The sequence below is a fragment of the Bos taurus genome, chromosome X (assembly GCF_002263795.3).
Source record: "Bos taurus isolate L1 Dominette 01449 registration number 42190680 breed Hereford chromosome X, ARS-UCD2.0, whole genome shotgun sequence".
Classification (NCBI taxonomy): Eukaryota; Metazoa; Chordata; class Mammalia; order Artiodactyla; family Bovidae; genus Bos; species Bos taurus.
In genome coordinates, this window is record NC_037357.1 from 130,767,242 (window position 1) to 130,788,627 (window position 21,386).

The 21,386-nt window shown below is 42.1% G+C and overlaps 1 protein-coding gene across 4 annotated transcripts; it reads right to left on the bottom strand.

The window, feature by feature from the left end:
• Nucleotides 1-1,304: 1,304 nt before the first annotated feature.
• TLR7 (toll like receptor 7) lies at nt 1,305-19,103 on the bottom strand. 4 transcript variants are annotated; one of them, XM_015461802.3, is made up of 3 exons: nt 19,046-19,103; nt 18,493-18,593; nt 1,305-5,483 (listed from the first exon to the last, which is right to left on the bottom strand). In XM_015461802.3, exons 2-3 carry the CDS (start codon nt 18,493-18,495, stop codon nt 2,334-2,336), a joined length of 3,153 nt encoding a protein of 1,050 aa, XP_015317288.1. In that variant the 5' UTR covers nt 18,496-18,593; nt 19,046-19,103; the 3' UTR covers nt 1,305-2,333. The 4 variants fall into 4 exon arrangements, with proteins under 4 accessions (XP_015317288.1, XP_005228543.1, XP_015317289.1 ...); XM_005228486.5 differs by having other exon boundaries at nt 18,973-19,103; XM_015461803.3 differs by lacking the exon at nt 18,493-18,593 and adding an exon at nt 18,624-18,685 and having other exon boundaries at nt 18,973-19,103.
• Between the last annotated feature and the right edge of the window lie 2,283 nt (nt 19,104-21,386).

Consider the following 21,386-nt stretch of genomic DNA (forward strand, 5'->3'; position numbering starts at 1 on the left):
GGATCCTACGAATGTCCAAGTCGTGCTAAGGTACAGTCTCTATCTGAGGAAGAAGGACAGGTTCAGGGCTGGAAGAGGTTGGGAACCCCTTCATGGTAGCATGGGATTCATGGACAATCCGGAGTCTCTTCCCCACTCAGAGCTTGGCAGGGGACCTAGCAGTCATGTTTTCCTGGTGGCCTGAGTTGTTGGCTTTCGATCCAAGCCATCTATGAATGGCTCTAATGGTACAGGACTCCACAGAGGACCCTCAGGAGATTAAAAGAGTGACTTGTCAAGATACAAAGGAATTAAAATGAAAACCATCTGTTACTGTGCTTTGGGTCATTTCCTACAACAAACCACTGTGCACAACCTCGTGTTGAAATATGCTGTGGTTTCTGAGTTGTGTTGTTGTCAGTTTCCCTTCCTCTTGATTCATTTCAGAAGATGTTTGTCTTCAAGTGCTTCATGGTTTATAAATCACCAAAATAACTTAAACCTTGTATAGTTATGTGCTTTAATAGAAGAAATTTATGATGCCAACAGCCAATTTTTATGACGTTATCTTTGTTTTCACATAAGCACCTATGAAGTACAATCTAGCTTACTGAGGCTCAGATCGTTGGCTCTGTGGATTCCAGAGATTAATTTGGGAGTTTGTGACCCTTATTGATTACATGTCCTTTGGAAATAATACATATAGCCATCCTCAGAGTAAAACCTTTGTCTTTTCCATATATGAAGAAAACACAGTTATCTCCCAGATAATTTGAAGTCTGGGATTTGAAGCTATCTTCTAAAGGGCACAGACACCTCTGTAGATAACTTTTTTCATGAAATAAAAACAAACAGGTCACATTTCAGACTTTGGACTCATGCAAATTTATACACACTTAGAAAGTATGTGTCTTCAGAACATCTTGGTTCTTTCTGGTGTTTTTTTTTGGTTTTTTTTTTTTTTTTTTTTTTTGAGTACTGAAGCCAAAGTTCAAGACTCAAGCTTTCTCAGTGTTAATGGTGGTAAACCTCTGTTCCTCCCCCAGCCTCCAAATTTAAAGGAATCCATGTGACTGTCATCCCTGCTTGCTAACTCTAAATAAATATATGCTCTTGGGGTTCTCCTTTAGAGTTTATCATCAAAGCTGTCTGACATTGATGGATCAAGTTTTCAGATAATTACAAGTATGCAGTATAAGTTAATAAAGCAGTTTGAAAGATCATCGGATGAGGCAACTTTTCTTTGGAAACAGTACTTTGCCATGCAGATAAAAAAAATCTGTCTTAGATCGGCTGCTGTAACAAAACATCACAAACTGCATGGCTTAAAGAACAAACATTTATTTCTCACAAGTCTGAAGCATGGAAGCCAGTCTGGAGGAAATCAGAATGCCAACGTGATCTGGTTCTGCTGAGGGTCCTCTTGTGTGTTATAGACTGGCAGCCTCTCTCCATACCCTCACACAGTGGGAACACAGCAAGTTAGTCTCCTGACTGCTTCCTCTAAGGCAGTAATCCCATCACGAGGGCTCCAGTCTCATGACCTAACCACTTCCTAAAAACCCCACCTCCCAACACCATCACATTGGGATATTAGGATTTCAACGTATGAACCTGGGGGGAGAGAAACATTTAGTCCAGAGCCATATTTAAGCAGGTAAATTATCATCAAAAGTAAAGAGCATGACTTTGCATACAGAGTGCTTTATTCTTCTCCCACTTGTAAGTAGACTATATCCATCGATGACAAAGATGTTTCTGTTTCCCCAAAGAGCCCAATAACAGGCCCAGGAGAGAAAGAGCAAGGAGCACTTGAGCTGCAACCACCTGCTGGGGGCCAGCACATGGTCTGCACAGAACGGGGCACTAGATGGTTGAGTCAATTGGCTGAAGAGTTAACTGTGTCTTTATTTTTACCACTAATTAACTGGTACATTTTAATGCCATATAAGCAGACTCTGAGCCTTTTTTTAACCCTATTTCTATACATACCAGTGCCTCTTAAGGGTAGAAGTGCAGTTCTTGGTGACTGTGTGTATGTGAAATAATCACAATTACAGGAGAATCAAAGTCCCACATCCTCTACTTGCCACCCTTCTCCCAACAGTATTTTATGCAAGGGCAGAAGACAAAGACTCAAGTGCAAATGGAGACACAGAGAGCTGAGAAAGATGACTTGATGCTTATATAAATCCCATTTTTCCACTTCCTTTGTCATGTATTGGTGACTCCTCTCCAATATGGGCAATCCCAGGGCTTGAAGAATCTTAAAACGCTCTTCTGGCAACACATGGGTGAGCCTATCAAGGCAGCCAAGCTTCTCCTTGGTAGCAGTCACATTCGGCAAAGAAGGGCTAGGCTGTCTCTTTGAACACCTGACTGTAGGTCACGTGATTGTCTGTGGCCAGGGCATTTTTCAGACACTGCCAGAAGTACGGGTGAGCCTGTGGGTTTGTTGGCCACTCAAGGACAGAACTGCCACAGAGCCTCTTCCGGAGTTGGAGAAACTTGGACTTCTGAAGGGGCTTCTCAAGGAATATCAAGATGATTACATCCACTTTTTCATCCATGAGCCTCTGATGGGATAAGTAAAATGCTATCTTAAAATTTTCAGTCTTTGCGTACTTGTCTGTCATCACAAACACTGTCTTTTTGCTAAGCTGTATGCTCTGGGAAAGATTTTCCAGAACAGGCTGCCCTGGTAACCAGTCCCTTTCCTCAAGACATAAATTAAAACACTTCTCTCTCGGGTCTTCCAATTTGGCCACCAGCTCGTCCAAAACCCACTCTGTCACTGCTGGGTCTTTAGTGTCATATACAATGAAAGCATCATAGCAAGAATTGGGTGATATCAGACGTCGATACCCTTTTATTTTGGCTTTACAGAAATGATAACTATACCACACATCCCAGAAATAGAGATGGTTTGCTATTGTGATCATCATCAGAGAGAGAACTGCTGATATGGAAAGTGAGAACAGGATGAAGTTAGTCAGATCTAACTCACAGGTATATAGATCCAGAGAGACTACACTCTGGCCCTTGTGTGCTCCTGGTCCCATGCAAGTCACATCTGTGGCCAAGTAAGGAATAGTCACCTCGGTATGGTTAACCCACCAGACAAACCACACAGCATCACAGTTGCACAGAAATCGATTGTGATGCAGAAACAAAATGTTCAGATTGTTGAGGACGTTTTCTGGAAAACTCGTCTTTTGGATAACCTGAATTTTATTTGAGCTGAGGTCCAGATGTCGCAACTGGAAAGCACCTTGGAGAAAATACTTTGTCAGGCACCTGATTTGATTATTCTTAAGTATGAGTTTCTTGAGGCTGCGGGAACAGTTGGATAATCTCTCAGGGACAGTCTTCAGCTGGTTGAAGCTGAGGTCCAAAGTTTCTAGATTCTTCAGACTCTGTAGTCTTTCCCAACTGAAAGACTTGAGCCCATTTTTGGCTAAGGAGAGAGTCTTTAGATTTGGAGGCATACTATCAAAAACTCCCAAAGGTAAGAAACTCAGAGAATTTTCAGAGATGTCTAGCTCTTCTAAGTTTAGCAGATTCTTAAAGAATTTTAAGTATCTGTTATCACCATCTCTCCATAAAATATCCAAATGGTTGCCTCTGAACTCCAGGATTTGAAGAGATTCACTCTCCATGGTCCTGCTGGTGGAGGTAGCAATGTCATTATAGTTCATCATCAGTTTCCTCAGAACCTTGAGGTTCTTGGTAAAATTTAGCATGTGAGTAATTCCTTCTGATTGAAAATAATGGCTGTTACTGCTTATATCTAGGACTTCCAGGTTGTGCAGCTCCTCAAATGCAGTTGAGTAGAGTAAATCAAGCCGATTGTTAGAGAAGTCCAAATATTTCAACTCCACTAAAGGCTGAAATTCACTTCCATTAAGCGTCTGGCTAATGCTATTTCCTGATAAGTTTAGGCATTTGAGGAAAGAAAGATGCTGGAAATCAGAAGGCTTGATAAAAAATATATTATTTCTACTAAGGTCCAAGGTCTGTCCATACATATAACAATCTTCATTAAGAGGTAAGAAAGAAGGAGGCTCTTTGCTCTTGGACCGGCAGCTCCTTGCATACTCATCATATCTGAAATAATGCAGTGTTTCAAGGACCTGGGGCCCATGGCCTTCTACAGAAGTTCTCCTGTTAGAGCAGAAACCACCTTCAGGTGAATCTCCCGAAGGTGATATTTTATTCACTGAAAGATCTATGAATTTCAATGTTTTAAATTGGTTAAAAATGCTGAGGTTAGCAATTTTTATAAAGTTAGTGCCAAGATCAAGAACTTCAAGATTGGGAAGATTATGTAATGGGAAGAGGTTTAAACTATTCAGCTCTTTAAAGACATAGCCTTTGATTCGCAAAACTTTCAATTTTTTCAGTGAAGAAAATGCATCTGATAGATTTATAACTGCATGGTAGACCTGAAGATCATAATTGAAAGACAGATCCAAGTTGACAAGGTTATGAAGAAGATGTAAAAATTTGGCATCCCCAATTTCTTTGGCCAAGAAGTTTTGGGAAAGATCTAGTTCTTTAAGTTTGTTAATGTTTTTAAACCATCTTTGGGGCACGTGCTGTAGAGAGTTACTGTGTAGACGTAAGACTTGCAATTCTGTCAATGCATCAAAAGCATTTGGATCAATCTGTAGGGGAGAATTATTTTCACAGGGTGTGCAAGGAAATGGAACATTATAACAACGAGGGCAATTTCCACTCAGATCAAGAACTTGTAGTTGACTGAGGTTATTAAAATCATCTTCTTGGATTTTTGTAATGATGTTATTGTAAAGATAGAGTTCTGTCAAACTAGATGGCAAAACAGTGGGGACAGCTGAGATATTGTTATCTTTTAGGGAGAGCAATTTTAAATTTCTCATATTTAGGAAAGCATCTTTTTCGATAGTAAATGAAACATTACAAGGGTTACGATAGTAACAGTTTTGGCCCAGGTAGAGTATTTCTAGGTTGGCCAGTTCTGTTAGATTCTCCTTCATGATCAAAAAGATGTTGTTGGCCTCCAGGCTCAGCAGCTGTAAGCTGGGAGGAAGATCCTGAGGTATTTCTAGAAGCTGGTTTCCATCCAGGTAAAGAGATTTTAAATACGTGAGTTTGCTAAAGCTGTTGGGTTTAATCTGTAGCCTTTTGGTGCACACGTTGTCTTTTGGCCCCAGTCGAACAGGTACGCAGTTGCATCTGAAATCGATCTCCACCAGATGGTCCAGCCGGTGAAAGGAGGCTGGAGAGATGCCTGCTATGTGGTTAATGGTGAGGGTAAGGTTGGTGGCATTGGCAGGAATACCTCCAGGAATTTCTGTCAAATGCTTGTCTGTGCAGTCCACAATCACATGGGTATTTGGGGCATCCAGAGTGACATCACAGGGCAGAGTTTTAGGAAACCATCTAGCCCCAAGGAGTCCAGAAATTAGGATCATGTTAAAAAGGATAGGAAACTGTCTCTTCAATGTCCACATTGGAAACACCTGAAAGTATAAGAATAAATCACCCATTTAAAATACACCAAGATCCAGAATTTAAAACTCCCGTTTGCTGCCTCTCTCTTGCTCCATTTGAAAAATCAACAGCTCAGGTTTATCGTTCTCAACTGTCTAAATAGCATCCCTGCCCCCACCCCATGACTGTAGTTGTCAATTACTGAGGTTCATAAAAACTTACATATTTCGCTTTCAGCATCTTGGCTTTTGTTATATCGCTTTTCAGATAGGGGAAGCAGCATTTTCCTATTCCCTGTTACTTATAATGTTACAATGAAAGAGCCGTCAACATGCTGCCAAAGTCTGAAATGCAACTACATCTGGTAAGAAAACCTTTAGTGCAATTAACATTTGCTTGTTAAGCCCACCTGGTACACATTACAAGAGTCCTTTACCACATCTGAGCTTCTTAATATGCTAAGTAGGGAAACACTTTGCAGACTGAGACACAGCTCAGCGATATTAACTGATCTGTTTATGGTCACCCAACTCCTGATATTTTGGCACTGCTATCTATAAGCCCATTTTCCTCTTGGACTATTTTTGGAAATTATCTCCAAGATGACTTGGGGATGAACATTTTCCCTACACATTGGGTTTACATTACACAGATTAGGAAAGGGGATAATATAGTAGGGTACCACCTGGGTGATCCCCAATTGATCAAACAGGATACTCATGGGAATGAAAGGGGAGGGGCTTTAATAATTTATGCCAAGACTACAGGCACAAAGACTCTCTCAGACCAACTGGGACATGTGGGAACCTACTCTTACGGGTAATTCTTGGGCATCTATGTTTAGTATCAGAAACAACTGGACTCTGGGCAAAAAAGACCTTAAGAGGGAATATGGGACATAATGAAGAGTTTTACTAACCACCCTATTAACTCGAGCTTGCCTTGCATAGGGGGTGGTTTACCATAGACTCGCTCTCAAGTTTCAGAATTTCTATCAATATTTTCCTCCAGAACACTGGTTTTCATTTCGCCTGTGTTCATCCATGGGATGATCTAGCCTGGGTCTCTACAACAGCTTTCCAGCTCAGTTAATGCTTTCATCCCCTCACCTGACTGAATCAACCAGTCATGCTCATATCTAATAAATCTACTGCCTACTTCCCTTAATTCCCTTAATAGGGGATAAATAAGCAAAATTTTCCCTCAGCATTTTCTCTACTGCAAGATGGTTAAAGAAGGAGTTCAAAGAGCTTCTTCACACATCTTTGCACGCCTAAAGCTTGTTAATTTATTATCATTTTATTAAGTCTTTTCCTCCCATTTCTACCTGTTTTCTTGCACCTGTCCACTTTTCTCCTTGTCTACTCCCACCCCCTACTCCACTTTGCCAGGAGGTTTCACCTGGACTATCATCACACTGGACTCAAACCTGGTCTCCTTGACTCCCATCCTCCTCTACAATTCATCCATCAAGAGCATCAGAGCAGTCTTTATAAACATGAATCAGATCAACTACAGTGATCACTCATTATGTTTTGAATGAAGTCCAAAGTCTTTGCCATTGTTTATATCATGCATGTTTTGACTCTAGCCTACCACACTGACCTTGAACCACTTTTCCCCTTCTTTGACCACATGGCAGATATCCGGCCTGTTTTCTGTTCTGCATTTGAGTCAGTCTTGGCACTTGCTGTTCCCGCTTCCTGAAATGATCTTTCTCCTCCTCTTCCCACAGCCAGGTCATTCTCATCCCCTGGGTGTCTGCTTAAATGACACATCCCCAGAGAGGCTGTCTCTGAGCAACTTGTCTAAACACCCTCCCATGTAATAACAGTGATAAAGACAGGAGCAGTAATTAACTTAGATAGCATTTAGCATATGTTGGGCAAAGTTTGCAGTGCTTTACATATATTAACTCACTCATTTCATCTTCATATTAACCACATGAGGGCAGCATTACAGGTCTTTGGTCCCTTATCCACAACCTTTGCAACTAGATGTGTTTTGGAACTCAGAATTTTTCAGATTTTAGAAGGCAATGTGATGTATGTACCTCATATTATGTAACACTCCAACTGGAATCTGGGGCAGCATCTCATAATCAAACACATAAAAATTTGTGCAATAAAGCACAGGATTGTCCACTCTAAGTGGGATTTAAAAAACAAGAACAAAAACAACAAACACTAGATCATCTGGTTCTGGTCTAAGATTCATCTCCAAATGAGTTCAGATTAAGTTGTGCTTACCATCAGCTGAGTTAGGACAAAGCTTTCAGTTTAGGGATTCTGGAATTGTAGACCTCTATTATTATCCCCATTTTACAGATAAGTCAACTGTGGCAGAGAGAGGTATATGTACTCTGTATTAGACTACTGTGCTTTATTTCTTTCATAGTCTTTAGCACAATCAGAAATAATCCTGTGGATCATTTATATGCTTCTGGTTTATGTGCTTATTTGTTTTATATATATTTTGCATGCAAATGTTAGCTTCGAGAGAGCAGGGTTTTGTGTGCCCTCATGTAAAACAATGTCTCGCACTTAATGCTGATTATGTTTGCAAAATACATGAATGAAAGAATAAATGCATAAATGAGTGAACAGTGAAATACAGCAAAATAGTTAAAAGAAATCCTCCTTGGAGTAGGTTAGGTGTACAACATAATGATTTGAGATATTGCAAAATGATCACCACAGTAAGTTTAGTTACCACACATAGTTCCAAGTTTTTTTTTCTTCTGATGAGAACTTTTAAGATCTACTGTCTTAGCAACTTTGAAATACGTAATACACCATACTTACATGACATTCCCAGAAGGCCAACTTCAGTTTTACTCTAAGGGGAAATTGCTTGACAATATTCCTAATGATGACATGTGATGATTAACTCCTAACTGTTCCAGGCAATTTTATGAAAGAAATGCCCTAGGGCTGAAGTTAGCCTAGCGGGGAGGGGAAGCTAACTTTATTTTTTTTAAATTGGAGGATAATTACTTTACAATATTGTGATGGTTTTTGCCATACATCAACATGAATCTGCCACAGGTGTACATGTGTCCCCCTTCAACTTGAACCCTCCTCCCACCGTCCTCCCCATCCTATCCCTCTGGGTTGTCCCAGAGCACCAGCTTTGGGTGCCCTGGAAAGCTAACTTTAGTTTTAGTTCTATAAGATGGATGGAAAGAAACATAGCTTCGCTAAGTGAGGTTTTCACTGCCTGCAGCCTGAATTCTAAAGATGATTAAGACTTCCTTAATTTGGGGCCTTCTGGGTTTGAAAAAGCCAACTGCCTTACCCCAAACAATAGCAGATGTCATGGATACAGCTTTAAGAGGAAGTAAGTGTATGTTCACACACATTTTTCTAGCACTTTCCATTAAGCATTTTCTAGAAGACAGTGAAAGCCAGCCCAGGGCCCCCAAAATCTGATTAGGAGTGCTGCCTTCTTCTTGACTCAGACAGCCTCTGGGAAGTTGATTAAATTGAGAGACAAGAACACTGAGGGAATACAGAATCTTCAGACTTAAGTGGTCTAAAGCTGCTCTGGCCAATGTGATAGCCACTGGTCACGTGTAGCTGTTTCTATTTAAATGAATTAAAATGAAGTGCAACTTTCAAATTCAGTCTCTCAGTCACACTAACCATATTTCAAGCGCTCAAAGTCACCTCAGGTTCGTGGTTACTGTATTCAAGCACACAGATACGGAACATTTTCCATCACTGTGCAAAGTTCTAGTAGACAGAGCTGGTCTAGACTAGAGGTTGGCAAACTTCTTCTCTAAAGGGCCGGACAGTCAATATTTTAGACTCAGTTCAGTTCAGTTGCTCAGTTGTGTCTGACTCTTTGCGACCCCATGAACTGCAGCACGCCAGGCCTCCCTATCCATCACCAACTCCCAGAGCTTACCCAAACTCAAGTTTATTGAATTGGTGATGCCATCCAACCATCTCATCCTCTGTCGTCCCCTTCTCCTTCTGCCCTCAATCTTTCCCAGCATAATTGAAGCTATTAATGTGGGTACTTAAATAACCACTTAGAACATTATGAATCAAGGTGGTAAAAAATAATTCTCAGCTCACAAAAACAGGTAACAGGACAGATTTGGTCCATGGGTCGTAGTTTTCAGGGCCCCGGTCTGGGCAAAAACTTCCATTTGCACATGGAATTACCTCAAAGCAAATCCAGTTCAAGTCTGCCAAATATGAGAAGAAATCATATCACCTGTAAACCTCTAAGTTGCCTCATGGGCCGCTAATTTCAACCAATAGCTTTTAGCCAATTATTTCATCCTCACCCCAAGAAATAGGTTCACTGACAATGAGGACACTGAGATGCAGAAACTATAGAACTTGCCTGTCAGGAGATCTGGCATGCAGTGCTGGCCCTCAGCAATTCTCCTGGCTTACCTTCCCAGAAGTCTAGGTATCAATTCACCCATGTCTCCCTCTAGGAGGTAAAACACTCTAGGGGCTGTGGCCTTATCTGTCTTGACCATTTCTGATGATGCCTGCCACCTAGTGAGCACAAGACAAATATCGGGCAAGTAAACCAAGGCTTTGAACGTTCTTAAAATCCCGTGGAGGCTCACATTCAATGATCACAAACAGTAAAGTCTTTCCAAAGATCAGATTTTTGATAAGGCAGTGAGGAGGGACCAGGAGGGCTGAGGGCTTCTCAAGGAAGGAAGGAAGGAAGGAAGGAAGGAAGGAAGGAAGGAAGGAAGGAAGAAGGTGAAGTCGCTTAGTTGTGTCTGACTCTTTGTGATCCCATGGACTGCAGTCTACCAGGATCCTCTGTCCTCTAGGGCTTGCCTAGTGGCTCAGAGGTTAAAGCGTCTGCCTGCAATGCAGGAGACCTAAGTTCAATCCCTGGGTCAGGAAGATCCCCTGGAGAAGAAAATGTCAACCCACTCCAGTATTCTCGCCTGGAGAATCCCATGGAAGGAGGAGCCTGGTGGGCTATAGTCCACGGGGTCACAAAGAGTCAGACAAGACTGAGCGACTTCACTTCACTTTCACTTTGTGACCCCATGGACTGTAGTCTACCAGGATCCTCTGTCCATGGGATTTTCCAGGCAAGAATACTGGAGTGGGTTGCCATTTCCTTGTCCAGGAGATCTTTCTGACCCAGGGATTGAACCCGGGTCTCCCGCATTGTAGGCAGACACTTTACCATCTGAGCCACCAGCAAAGTCTGAAATCGGAAAAGAGCCACAGAAGAAAAGGGGATGGTATCCAAGGGAGGCCCTGGGGAGCAGACCTACAGAAGGACTCCTATGCAATCTGTTTTCTCAGAAGTTCTTCCCCCTAGAACCTGAAACCTGAGTGGGAGCACAGAACTCATTTGTCTCTCCTGGGAACAAGCACAGCCAGGATGGGACTGTCCCTGACTTGTATTCAGTCGCTGAGTCCCAGCCCAGGCAAGCTGGATGCCGGACAAGCCTTCTCGTGGCTCTCTGCGCCAGCTGCCTGGAACTCACAGATGGGTTCTGATCAAGCAGGAGAGGAAGAAAACTGAGTCAATGAACAAAGCCTTTTAAATGTGTTAATGAGAAATAATACCTTTCAGGCTTCCAAACAGAAAAGGTATGTTTGAGAAGATGATTGTAAAATGTGAAATAGTCCTTTATTCCCAAATTTCCCAAAGTATGGAAACTTCCCCTTTCAAACCATGGGGAACTACATGGCTTCAGAATTAAGCTAGGACCTTCGCTTCAACTAAAGACCATTTTTAAATGTAAGTGTTCATTCAGCATGATATGAGGTCTGTTTTTTTCATTTCATACAAATAACCCACATTATTTTTTTTTGCAATAATTGCCAAAGACATACATCTTTCAGGAATTTGATTTGTAAAATAACATAATTCACCATAATAGGCCTGGCTTTAGTCATGAATCATAGCTGATTACACATGCAAATATACTGGGTAAATTTGGATGCCCAATTAGCAAGCTAATTATGGTAAAAATGGGACTGTGATTTTGTACTCACAGGTGTTCTGTTCTCTCAGTAAATCACCTTTTTGTTAAAATGGAAAATGTAGAATTCACACTGACTAGTCATCAGACAGTCATTTGTGTTTTTTTTTTAATAATGGTCAATTACCAGGTATTTATTATGTTTAGATGCCAAAGAAGATACTTTGTTTATATTACATCACTGAGCCCTGACAATGAAGTTTAAAAGACATAAATATTCCCATTTTGCTGATGAGAAAACAGGGATCAGAAAGGCAGTTTCAAACCAAGATTCAAACTCCATTTTAACCAATCATCTTCCAGTTATTTCATATTGTTCCAACAAATGCACTTGGTATGCTATATACATGCATTTTGGTTAATTTCCTTTTCAGTTAAAGGATTTTTGGTCATCTAATGTTTTGATATTGTGGTATTTGGAGTTTTCATAATAAAAATGTCCAAATATTATGAAAAGGTATTTATGATTTGAGTGGGACCAACTCGAGAGAAAAAAAGAGACTTTTCAGATCATATAGTTCTTAGGTGTGCATTCATATCCAGTAATGCTATGCTAGCATAGTTCATGGATTTATAAATTTAAAGGCAGACTGAGCTTTAGCTTCCTAATAAAGAAATATATGCCAAGGCCCCCAGATGCAAACATGCTGGAATCACCACAAAAATGGCAACAGAGGAGGAATAGAGAGTAAAAGGAGATGAATTCAAAGAGGGAGGAGCTGTAGTCCCACATTGAGGATTCCTACAGGGCCTTGTCAGCCATCCCAACAAGGAATGGAAGATCGATTCATTGCAAATTTTTAAGTCAAAGAGTGCCATGGTCTGACTTCCATGTTACAAAGATCATGCTGGTTACTGCCTTGAAAGAGACAATGAGGGGTGAGGTTGGAAGCGTGGAGACCAGTCAAGAGGCTATGATGGTAATTCAAGCAAAAGCCCCAGCTGGCTGGGGTAGAGGTGGTGAGAACTAGCCAGATACTTGGATAGATTTGGAAGGTGAAGCCAAATCAAATAGGACTTTCAAGTTCTTGGAAGAAAATGAGAAGAGGGGTTGGAGGCAGCCAGCATTTCTGAGAAGCTTCCTGCAAAGGGGAACAAAGATGCTGGCGGTAGTTCCCAGGGCCAAGAGGGTCAAGAGGATTTATTTGAGGATGGAAGGAATAACAGTACATTGTAATGATGGTGAGAGGGAAAAAAACTTTTTTCCAAAAACCCCATCATTAATAATAGTACCAATGACAATGCAGGAGAGATGGGAGAATGCTGGTGTGTGGAGCCCAGGGAAGGAAGCAGGCAGGTGACCCAGTGCACTAGTGGAGAGATTTGGCTTTAGCAAGGAGCCTAACAATTCCATCCTTAGTATAAGAGTCTGCAAACTATGCAATTATCTCCCACCTCCTTAGAAGCTGGGCAGGCTTTTGGGACTGTCTGGAGGACAGCAGCAAAGTAGGACTACACAACTTCCCAGGCAGGGACAGACAAGGTGGGAGACTTTCACGGCACCCAGTGCTCCATCTTTCCCTGTCTCTCTCTCCACCTGAACTGGAGTCCTGAGCCACCAGCCTTGGAAGAAGCCCGGCGACAGCACATCTGACATGTTGGGGAGACCACCCAGAGACAGGGGCAGCCTGCAGCTGCGGAGCTTGCCCATCTGGGCACCAGACCTGTGTGGGCGGAGCCCAGCCCCTGACATTGACTGCAAGGCGAGGGGGAACACACACCAGCGCCAGAGTCACCTTGCTGAGCCCAGTCAACCTGTGGGCCCGCCACTCCTAACACTCGAGGACAGTGGTTGTTTCGAGCCAGTGGGTTTGGGGGTGATCTGCTCCGCCGTGGTGGGTAACCAGACCATAAGTCAAGCAGGACGGGCAGGTGTAGAAGCTCTAGGTGGGCACATAAGTGGGGAGGAGCAGGTGGGTAATCTCTTCCAATTGCTGTGATGCTCTTGGGGAGACGGTGAGCAGCCGGCAGGAGGGGCTGGTGGGGCGAGGGAGAGGGGAAGGTGAAGAGAGTCCTCTAGGCAGAGGAAGTCAGGTGTGATTACCTGGTGGCAGGGAAAAACCCTTCACCATTCGGTATTTCATCTGCATTCCCCTCGCAGTCTTTATTATGTAATTTTCCATAGCCCCTGATCTGGTTGGATGAAAGGCCTACAGAAAAATTCTTCACAGAAGGAAATTGACCTCAAGGTGAGAACGAGTGAGGCCAGGGGACACTCACGGTTACACTCAGTTAAGAGAAGATCTGCTCCCTCCTTCGCTCATCTACCCAACAGACTGTCTGAAAGGCCAGCATACTGGGCATCCTCTGTGGGCTGTGACATGCCAGCCTTCAAGGGACCACAGGTCAGTGCCCTCAGATACTCCTCCCATTTATTTTCAAGATGAGAGAGCAGGAAAAAAAAAAAAAAAAAGGCCACATTGCTTGAGTTGAAAAGGAAGTGTTGGAATATGCATTTCCAGTGGAGGGAGTCACTGAAGCCAAGCTACTAAAGCCAAGCAGACCACGGCGCAGTGGGGATCCCCCACGTGGACGGGCTGGGTTGAAGCAGAGGTGATGGCAGGCTGGAGAATCATGAGACAGGGACCAGGAAGAGACAAGGAGTGGGGCGCCATTGTGGGAAATCCTTGAATTCGAATTCAGTAAACTTTTGTCATGTTGCCGTGACACTGAATTGTTTGATAACTAAATAAGCGTTGTATATATCACCCTAGGGGCTAACCAAGGTCTGCAAATAATGGAACTTAACAGATGTGATATTGTTTTATAGGCCAGACTCCACTGGGAATTTCCCTACTAGACTTACAATGACCAAATATCCCCTTTTTGCAAATTTTTGAAATATTTCTAATTATAGGCTAACCTCTGAAAAGTGTAATTACCATAGACATCAAAGTTTCATTATATAACAACCAAAAGATTAAGTACAAGGACATAACCCATTTACTTAAAAAATAGACTTTTTATCATTTCCTTTCTCCCATTTTAGCCCAACAGACCTAGTTTTCAAAATAAAAGAGTCAAACGATATAAAGGAGTCTTATATAAATTAGAAATTCAACAGCTACCTTGCATCATAACAGGCACCAAAGACCAGAAGAAATTACATCTTACTTGACCTCATACCCTACCCTCTTTTTTCCATAAAGGAAAACTGTCAACTTGGCACACTTTTTCAGTAAAGAGCCAGTCAGTAAATATTTTGTTTTGCAGGCCATACAGTCTGTATCACAGCTACTCAAATTTGCCACTGCAGTGCAAAAGCAGTTATAGACAATATATAAACAAATATGCAAATACTAAAGCTAATTGTGGGCACAAAAATTTGAATTTAATATAACTCTTAAGGGTCACAAAGCAGTATACTTCCTTTGACTTTTTCAATCATTTAAAGAGATTAAAAAAACCTCTTAGCTTGTGGGCTCTACAAAAACAGGTGGCAGGCTGGCTATGACCCACACCCATTATTTGCATTGCAACCTAAACTTTGAGGGACTTCTGAGATATAAAAATGATCTATTCTTGGGGTGCAAAGACGCTGGTTGGTTGGTTGATCTGTAATGATTGCTTTTAATTTTAGTATGATTTTCCCTATTTTTAAATAATCAGTTTTGATTAGTTTAGTTAATGGACTGCTTTGTTTGGCCAGGAAGGAGTGTGCTATATCTAAGAGCAGAATAATGTTTTTATTTGTAAAATCGCTTAACTACTGTTATATCTTGGCATGTTGCCTCTAACACTCATCTCCCTCTTCCTGTATCTATTTCAAATAGTGAGAAGCACTTCAATACTGCCAGATGCTTCATCTAGTAAAGTTTTGATTTTAAGTTCTTATTCTGTCATCTAAGCTGTCTTGGACATTAGTGAATCACTTTCCCTCATGAGCCTCTGATTTCTCAACTATAAAATGGTTTGAATACAGGGCTCTTTTGTGAAACTATTGAGAAAACTATTGAGAAACTATTGAGAAACTATTGAGAAAAACTATTCATGCAAACTGTCATTCCAGATGAACCACCATTTAGCAAGCATCTAGTATGTGCATTAAAAACATCAGGAATAAACAATACTTCACTACTAGATTGCTTTTTCCGTTTACCATTTTATCATGAGTACTTTCTTATGTCATTCAGTATTCTTTTAAAAAATATGAGACTTCCCTGGCAGTCCAGTGGTTAAGACTCCAGGCTCTCAATTCAGGGTCACAGGTTCAATTCCTGGTTGGGGCACTAAGATCCTGTATGTCAACCAGCACAGCCAAAAAACCAAAATTAAACAAATAAATAAACAGATGATCTGATGGTTATATAACATGCTACTTAATGTCAGTCAGTCAGTCAGTTCAGTCGCTCAGTTGTGTCCGACTCTTTGCGACCCTATGAATTACAGCACACCAGGCCTCCCTGTCCATCACCAACTCCTGGAGTTCACTCAAACTCATGTCCATTTAGTCGGTGATGCCATCCAAACATCTCATCCTCTGTCGTCCCCTTTTCCTCCTGCCCCAAATCCTTCCCAGCATCAGAGTCTTTTCCAATGAGTCAAATCCTCGCATGAGGTAGCCAAAGTACTGGAGTTTCAGCTTTAGCATCATTCCTTCCAAAGAACACCCAGGACTGATCTCCTTTAGAATGGACTGGTTGGATCTCCTTGCAGTCCAAGGGACTCTCAAGAGTCTTCTCCAACACCACAGTTCAAAAGCATCAATTCTTCAGTGCTCAGCTTTCTTCACAGTCCAACTCTCAAATCCATACATGACTACTGGAAAAACCATAGCCTTGACTAGACGGACCTTTGTTGGCAAAGTAATGTCTCTGGAGGACCACAATTAATGAACCCTTTCCCAACACTTGACATGAGATGTTCTCTTTGCTATGCTGCACAGACTAACCTTCATAAATTGCTTGTGACATCCCTGATCATTTCTTTAAGAAGAGTTTCTAGAAGTGGAGTTTCCATATCAAAGGGTCTGAACTATAACTATTAATAAGATCGAATAATTTCCCTATGCTTTTTGACCTTTTCTGGTTTTTTTAAAAACTGTTTTCATATTTTTTCTTATAAAAGATATCCCAATTTTCTTCTTAAGGACTACATTATCGCGCTTGAAGCCCACATTGAAGCCCTGAGTAGGAGTGTGTGCTGGGCTCGGTCTAGGTAGAACAGAGGGGTCTCCAGCATGGCTTCCAGGGTTGAGCTGCCCAGCCAAAACCAGAAGTTCTTAGACTCTTGAAGCCCCGGCTCCCTCATCTATGACTTACAAGGCTGCTTAGAGGGTGAAATCGAAACAGAGACGTCCAGCCCTAAGCACGATGCTCACTATAGTAAGCAGTCAATAAATGTGAGCTCTCTTTACTACCATCAATCCTATCACACCATCCCTCAAGGGGCACAGGCAGATGTGGGCCTCAGTTTGCCTATAAACAGACATCTGAGTTTCTAGGAAATGAAACTCTACACTGTTGCTTCTCTGTCTCTTCACACAGTGTCCTGTGGTTAAGTCTTCATTAGACCTTAGACATGAAATGAGCCTGGGAGCCCACCTTCCAATCTAGAAGTCAGAGTGGGTTCCTGGTACAAGTACTCCATTGTGTCTAGTTGGGGTGACAAAATAATTTCAGCAAGAAGTCACTGGTGTCTTTTTCTGATGAATTTTGTGGCATGCCTAATAACTCATACCACATGCAAAGGCTCTAAATATACATTCTGTTATTTGAGCCTCCACAATGGCCCAGCAAGGCAACTAGAGAGCCATAGTAATGTTCATTTTATAGTATAAAAAAAAAAGCTGAGTTTCAGGGGGCTTAAGTGATAAACCTAAAGATCCCTCACTAGTAACTGGGATAGTGAACATGACAGAGTCTCTCTGTGACTAAACTTTAGTCAAGCTCCTCTGACTCAGCCTTGATATTTGGGCTTTTGTGTTCATGTGGCCATTTTTCACAAGGATCCTGTCAGGTTGGTTTAGGAAGAGCCCCTCACCACAGTTTCATTATCCTTGCTATCTGATCAAATACCCCATCTCTACGACCCCCCAGGGAACAGTCCATCTTCCTGGCCTGCTTTCAGCAAGAACCCTGTCAGGTGGGTCGAGTCAGAACCACCCCACGCCCTGCCACCCCTGATGTTTCCTCTTAGTAATTTTCCACCCGCTGACCTCCACTCTGCTCCTGGACTATAAATCCCACATGCCTCTGCACTATTTGGAACTGATCCCAGTCCTATACTACAGTCTCATTTCCCCGATTGCAACAGTTCCTGAACAATATCTGTTTTTACAGCTTTATCTACTGTCTGGTTCTGGTTTTCTTGGACTGCATGGGAGCCCAGGCTCCCTGTATTTCTAGTCCTATGCATCCTGCCCGCTCCCTCCCCTGCATACTTGTTTAGACACCACCAAATGCTAGAAAAACACAAAGGAACCTCAGTAATTTGTATGGTAATAAAGCCCGAAACGAGGGCTTCCCTAGTGGCTCAGTTGGTAAAGAATCCGCCTGCAATGCAGGAGACCTGGGTTCAATCCCTGGGTCAGGAAGATCCCCTGGAAAAGGAAATGGCAACCCACTCTAGTACTCTTGCCTGAAGAATTCCAAGGATGGAGGAGCCCGGCAGGCTACAGTCCATGGGACCACAAAGAGTTGGATACGAGTGTACAACTAACTTTCAAAACCAAAAACGTGGGGTGAAAAAAGTTAGACCCATAGAAGCTATTTCCCCAATTCAAACATTTGCTCCTCCTCAGGGCAGGATGCATTATTTCTTATAGGAAGGAGAACACAGCAAGTATTGATTAATCTTAATTAATTGAAATTACTACCATCTGAGCCACCAGGGAAGTCCATAGGAATGAGAACACAGCAAGTATTGATTAATCTTAATTAATTGAAATTACACAATACCCCCATGATTAATCTTGGTTATGAAAGATCATGAAAGTTTTCCTCAGTAAATAACTGAAATACAGATAACTTAAACATCTCTCTTGCTAGCCAGTTTCAGTTCTTCCACAAAAAAGGACAAATAACACTTTTTAGGGATCTCTTAGCTGTCCTTACCATTTTCAGTCTTCTTCCAAAATGAAACAGAGAGGTCTGGTTGAAGAGAGCAGAACATGAGAGGTGTCAAGATCAGCCTGAGATGGACCCAGTAGCATCAACTAAGATAAAGAGAAAACACCAAACTTTACCTTGCAAAGACAGCAAAGGATTGATGCTTCAAATTGTGCTGGAAAGGCTGCTTTAATATACGCTGTTGAAAACACGTATTAATAGTATTTACTTCCTCAAGTCCAAGTATCAAGCCCAAATATACAGACGAGAGACACACTCCATAAAACCATTTCCAGCATTATTGTAAAAGTCTGACTTTATCTTCAAAGAAGTGACATTTGAGACTACCAAAACTCTTCTTCAGATTCTAAAAAAAAATTTTTTGCATATGATTTGGGTCCCTTCCCCTCTCTCCCCTTCTCTCTGAGAATGGCTCACAGATCTAGGTACTTAAATGATCTGAGTTTTTCCCAATGTTTAAAATACCTTTCTTTGCTGCATGGAGTGAGTCCAGGTCTGGAGTCTTCTGAGGTGAAGAGATGAGCTGTGGAAAACCTACCTAAGTCATGGAGACTCCAGGCTGCCAGTCGTGAACTTTCTAAGTGCAAAGACTGGTTAGGGGGTAGGGGGAGGAGTGTGACTATTTATGCCATCTCAGACATGAGGTTTGCAGAAGCAGCAGGTTCCTTTTATTTCTACCACCACAGTCAGGGAAACCTCATGTCTAAATTCAAGCAACTTGGCTGGCTGATGTTTTTTTCTAGAAGTTTCTCAACTGGCGCACTCCTGCCATTTCTGGTGAGCTACATCTTTGTGGCATTGTAAGAGGCTGAGCAGCAACCCTGACTTCAGCCCACGAGATGCCAGCCACACTGCCCCTCGACAATCACAGATGTCTCTAGACATTGTAACACAGCCCCTGCCCCTGACTGAGAACCGTCATTCTACAGGTATCTTTGAGACGTGTCTACATTTCCCTTGTTCTCTCTTAGGCTCAGCTGAAAGGGACTCTGGTTTCTAAGCAGGGGCAGACTTGGTTCTCTCACTTGGGTGAAATGAGGGCAGCTATACTCGCAGTCCAGGGTCAGGTAAAACCGTTTCTCAAAGTGGGGTTTCTGGGAGACTCATTCCCTTCTGAAGTGATTACTGGGCCTTTTAGGGGGTAGAGTCAAAATATCGGTGGTTATGTTTAAAAGTCCACCTAGTCGATCCAGAGAGAATTTGAAAATTGCCAAGAGTGCCACAGGAAAACCAGTTGCTAACCATCAGTGATATCTACTGGATTGAAAAGCAAGCAGTGCCCTAGGTCAGCTGAAAAACTACTAGATACAATAATAAATGATCTTTACTGGGAGTTTATTTTGAACTGGACTGTTCTAACTGCATAATATGTATTATTTCATTGACTACTAAAAAGAACGAAGAAATATCTTCTTAGCCTTAAATTTTTTTTTTTTTTTTACAAATAATGGAATTAATGCAGAAAAGATACTGGACTCTCCTCAGGTCACATACCATGTAAATGATATTCACACAAGCAAAAATTAAATGCCTTCTTATCATACCACTTTGCCATGCAAATAATACATAAAAATTAATAGCTTTCTCACATATTTTGTTGTTTGGTTGCTAAGATGTGTCTGACTCTTTGAGATCCCATGGACTGTAGCCTGCCAGGCTCCTCTGTCCATGGGATTTCCCAGGCAGGAATACTGGAGTGGGTTGCCATTTCCTTCTCCAAATAAACATTTCCTTCTCACATATAGACAGTAACTAATCCAGATGCATAATAGAACTTCCATGTAAAAGAGCAACAAAAAATATGAAATATTTGGGAAGAAAATTGTCATGAAACGCTTGGGAACGAAGAAGGTGGTAGATGGGCAGGGGTCAATGACGCCTTACCTCGCAGGCTGCTTCCTATCCATTTATTTGCCCCTCCCAATCTGCTCTCCATGCCTTCCTACCCAGCTATGTGTCTGGGCAGGCTGAGTTGCATGAACTTCATCACTAGCTGGCACACTTCTGGTTGAGTTCGGCCAATGCAGAGAGAGGTCAGAGCACCCCTGGGCTCCCTTCCTCTCTGAGGCTGTGGGTTGGCTACAACCCTCCAATGAGGCTCTCATCAGGTGATGCTCCAGGGCCACTCTTTGTGAATTCTACTGTTTCCTCACCTCGCCATTTTAGGCCTGGGGTTGTAAAGACTCAACCCTTGAAATGCTGAACCTTGTTTCTGATTTCCCTATATTCTGTGCACACTATCAAGAATAGTGACTTTTCCCAATTCATCAGTTTCTTATTCTGAGTGTGCCACATGTTTTTCTTGTCAGGAACCTGGAAGACACAGAGAAGATGTAAAAAGATAAAGAGAAATAGATCGTTATTAGGGCTAGAGGTCACAGCAAGGCATTTTTGGTTTATCACAAAGATTAGGGTTATGCTATCCATAAATGTTATCTCCTCTGGATAGTAAAGGGTACATGACCAGATAGCTCTTATAAAAATGAGCCACTGGATCTGACTGGGTTAAGATCCCCAGTGAGAACAGCCAGAAAGAAAAAGTAACAAGGGGAGGATTTTTTTTTCTTGATCTCTAAACGCTTCAATGGCATAGTGCCGGCACATCAGTGAAAGGGATGAGACAGCAGATTTTAGTAAAAGCATATATGGGGGGACCACCCTGGTGGTCCAGAGGTAAAGAATCCGCCGTCCAATCCAGGGACATGGGTTCAATCCCTGATCAAGGAACTAAGATCCCACACGCCGTGGGACATCTAAGCCCACGCACCAGACCCCATGTGGCAAATAGACAAATAAAAAAATGTTTAAATGCACATCTGGAGTATTAAAGTCACATCAATGGCAAAAGGAAATATTAAGATAACATTGGGCAACTGGCT

Coding starts and splice junctions, on each gene's coding strand:
- TLR7 (NM_001033761.1), bottom strand. CDS start 5,510: ATGGGTGATTTATTCTTATACTTTCAGGTGTTTCCAATGTGGACATTG.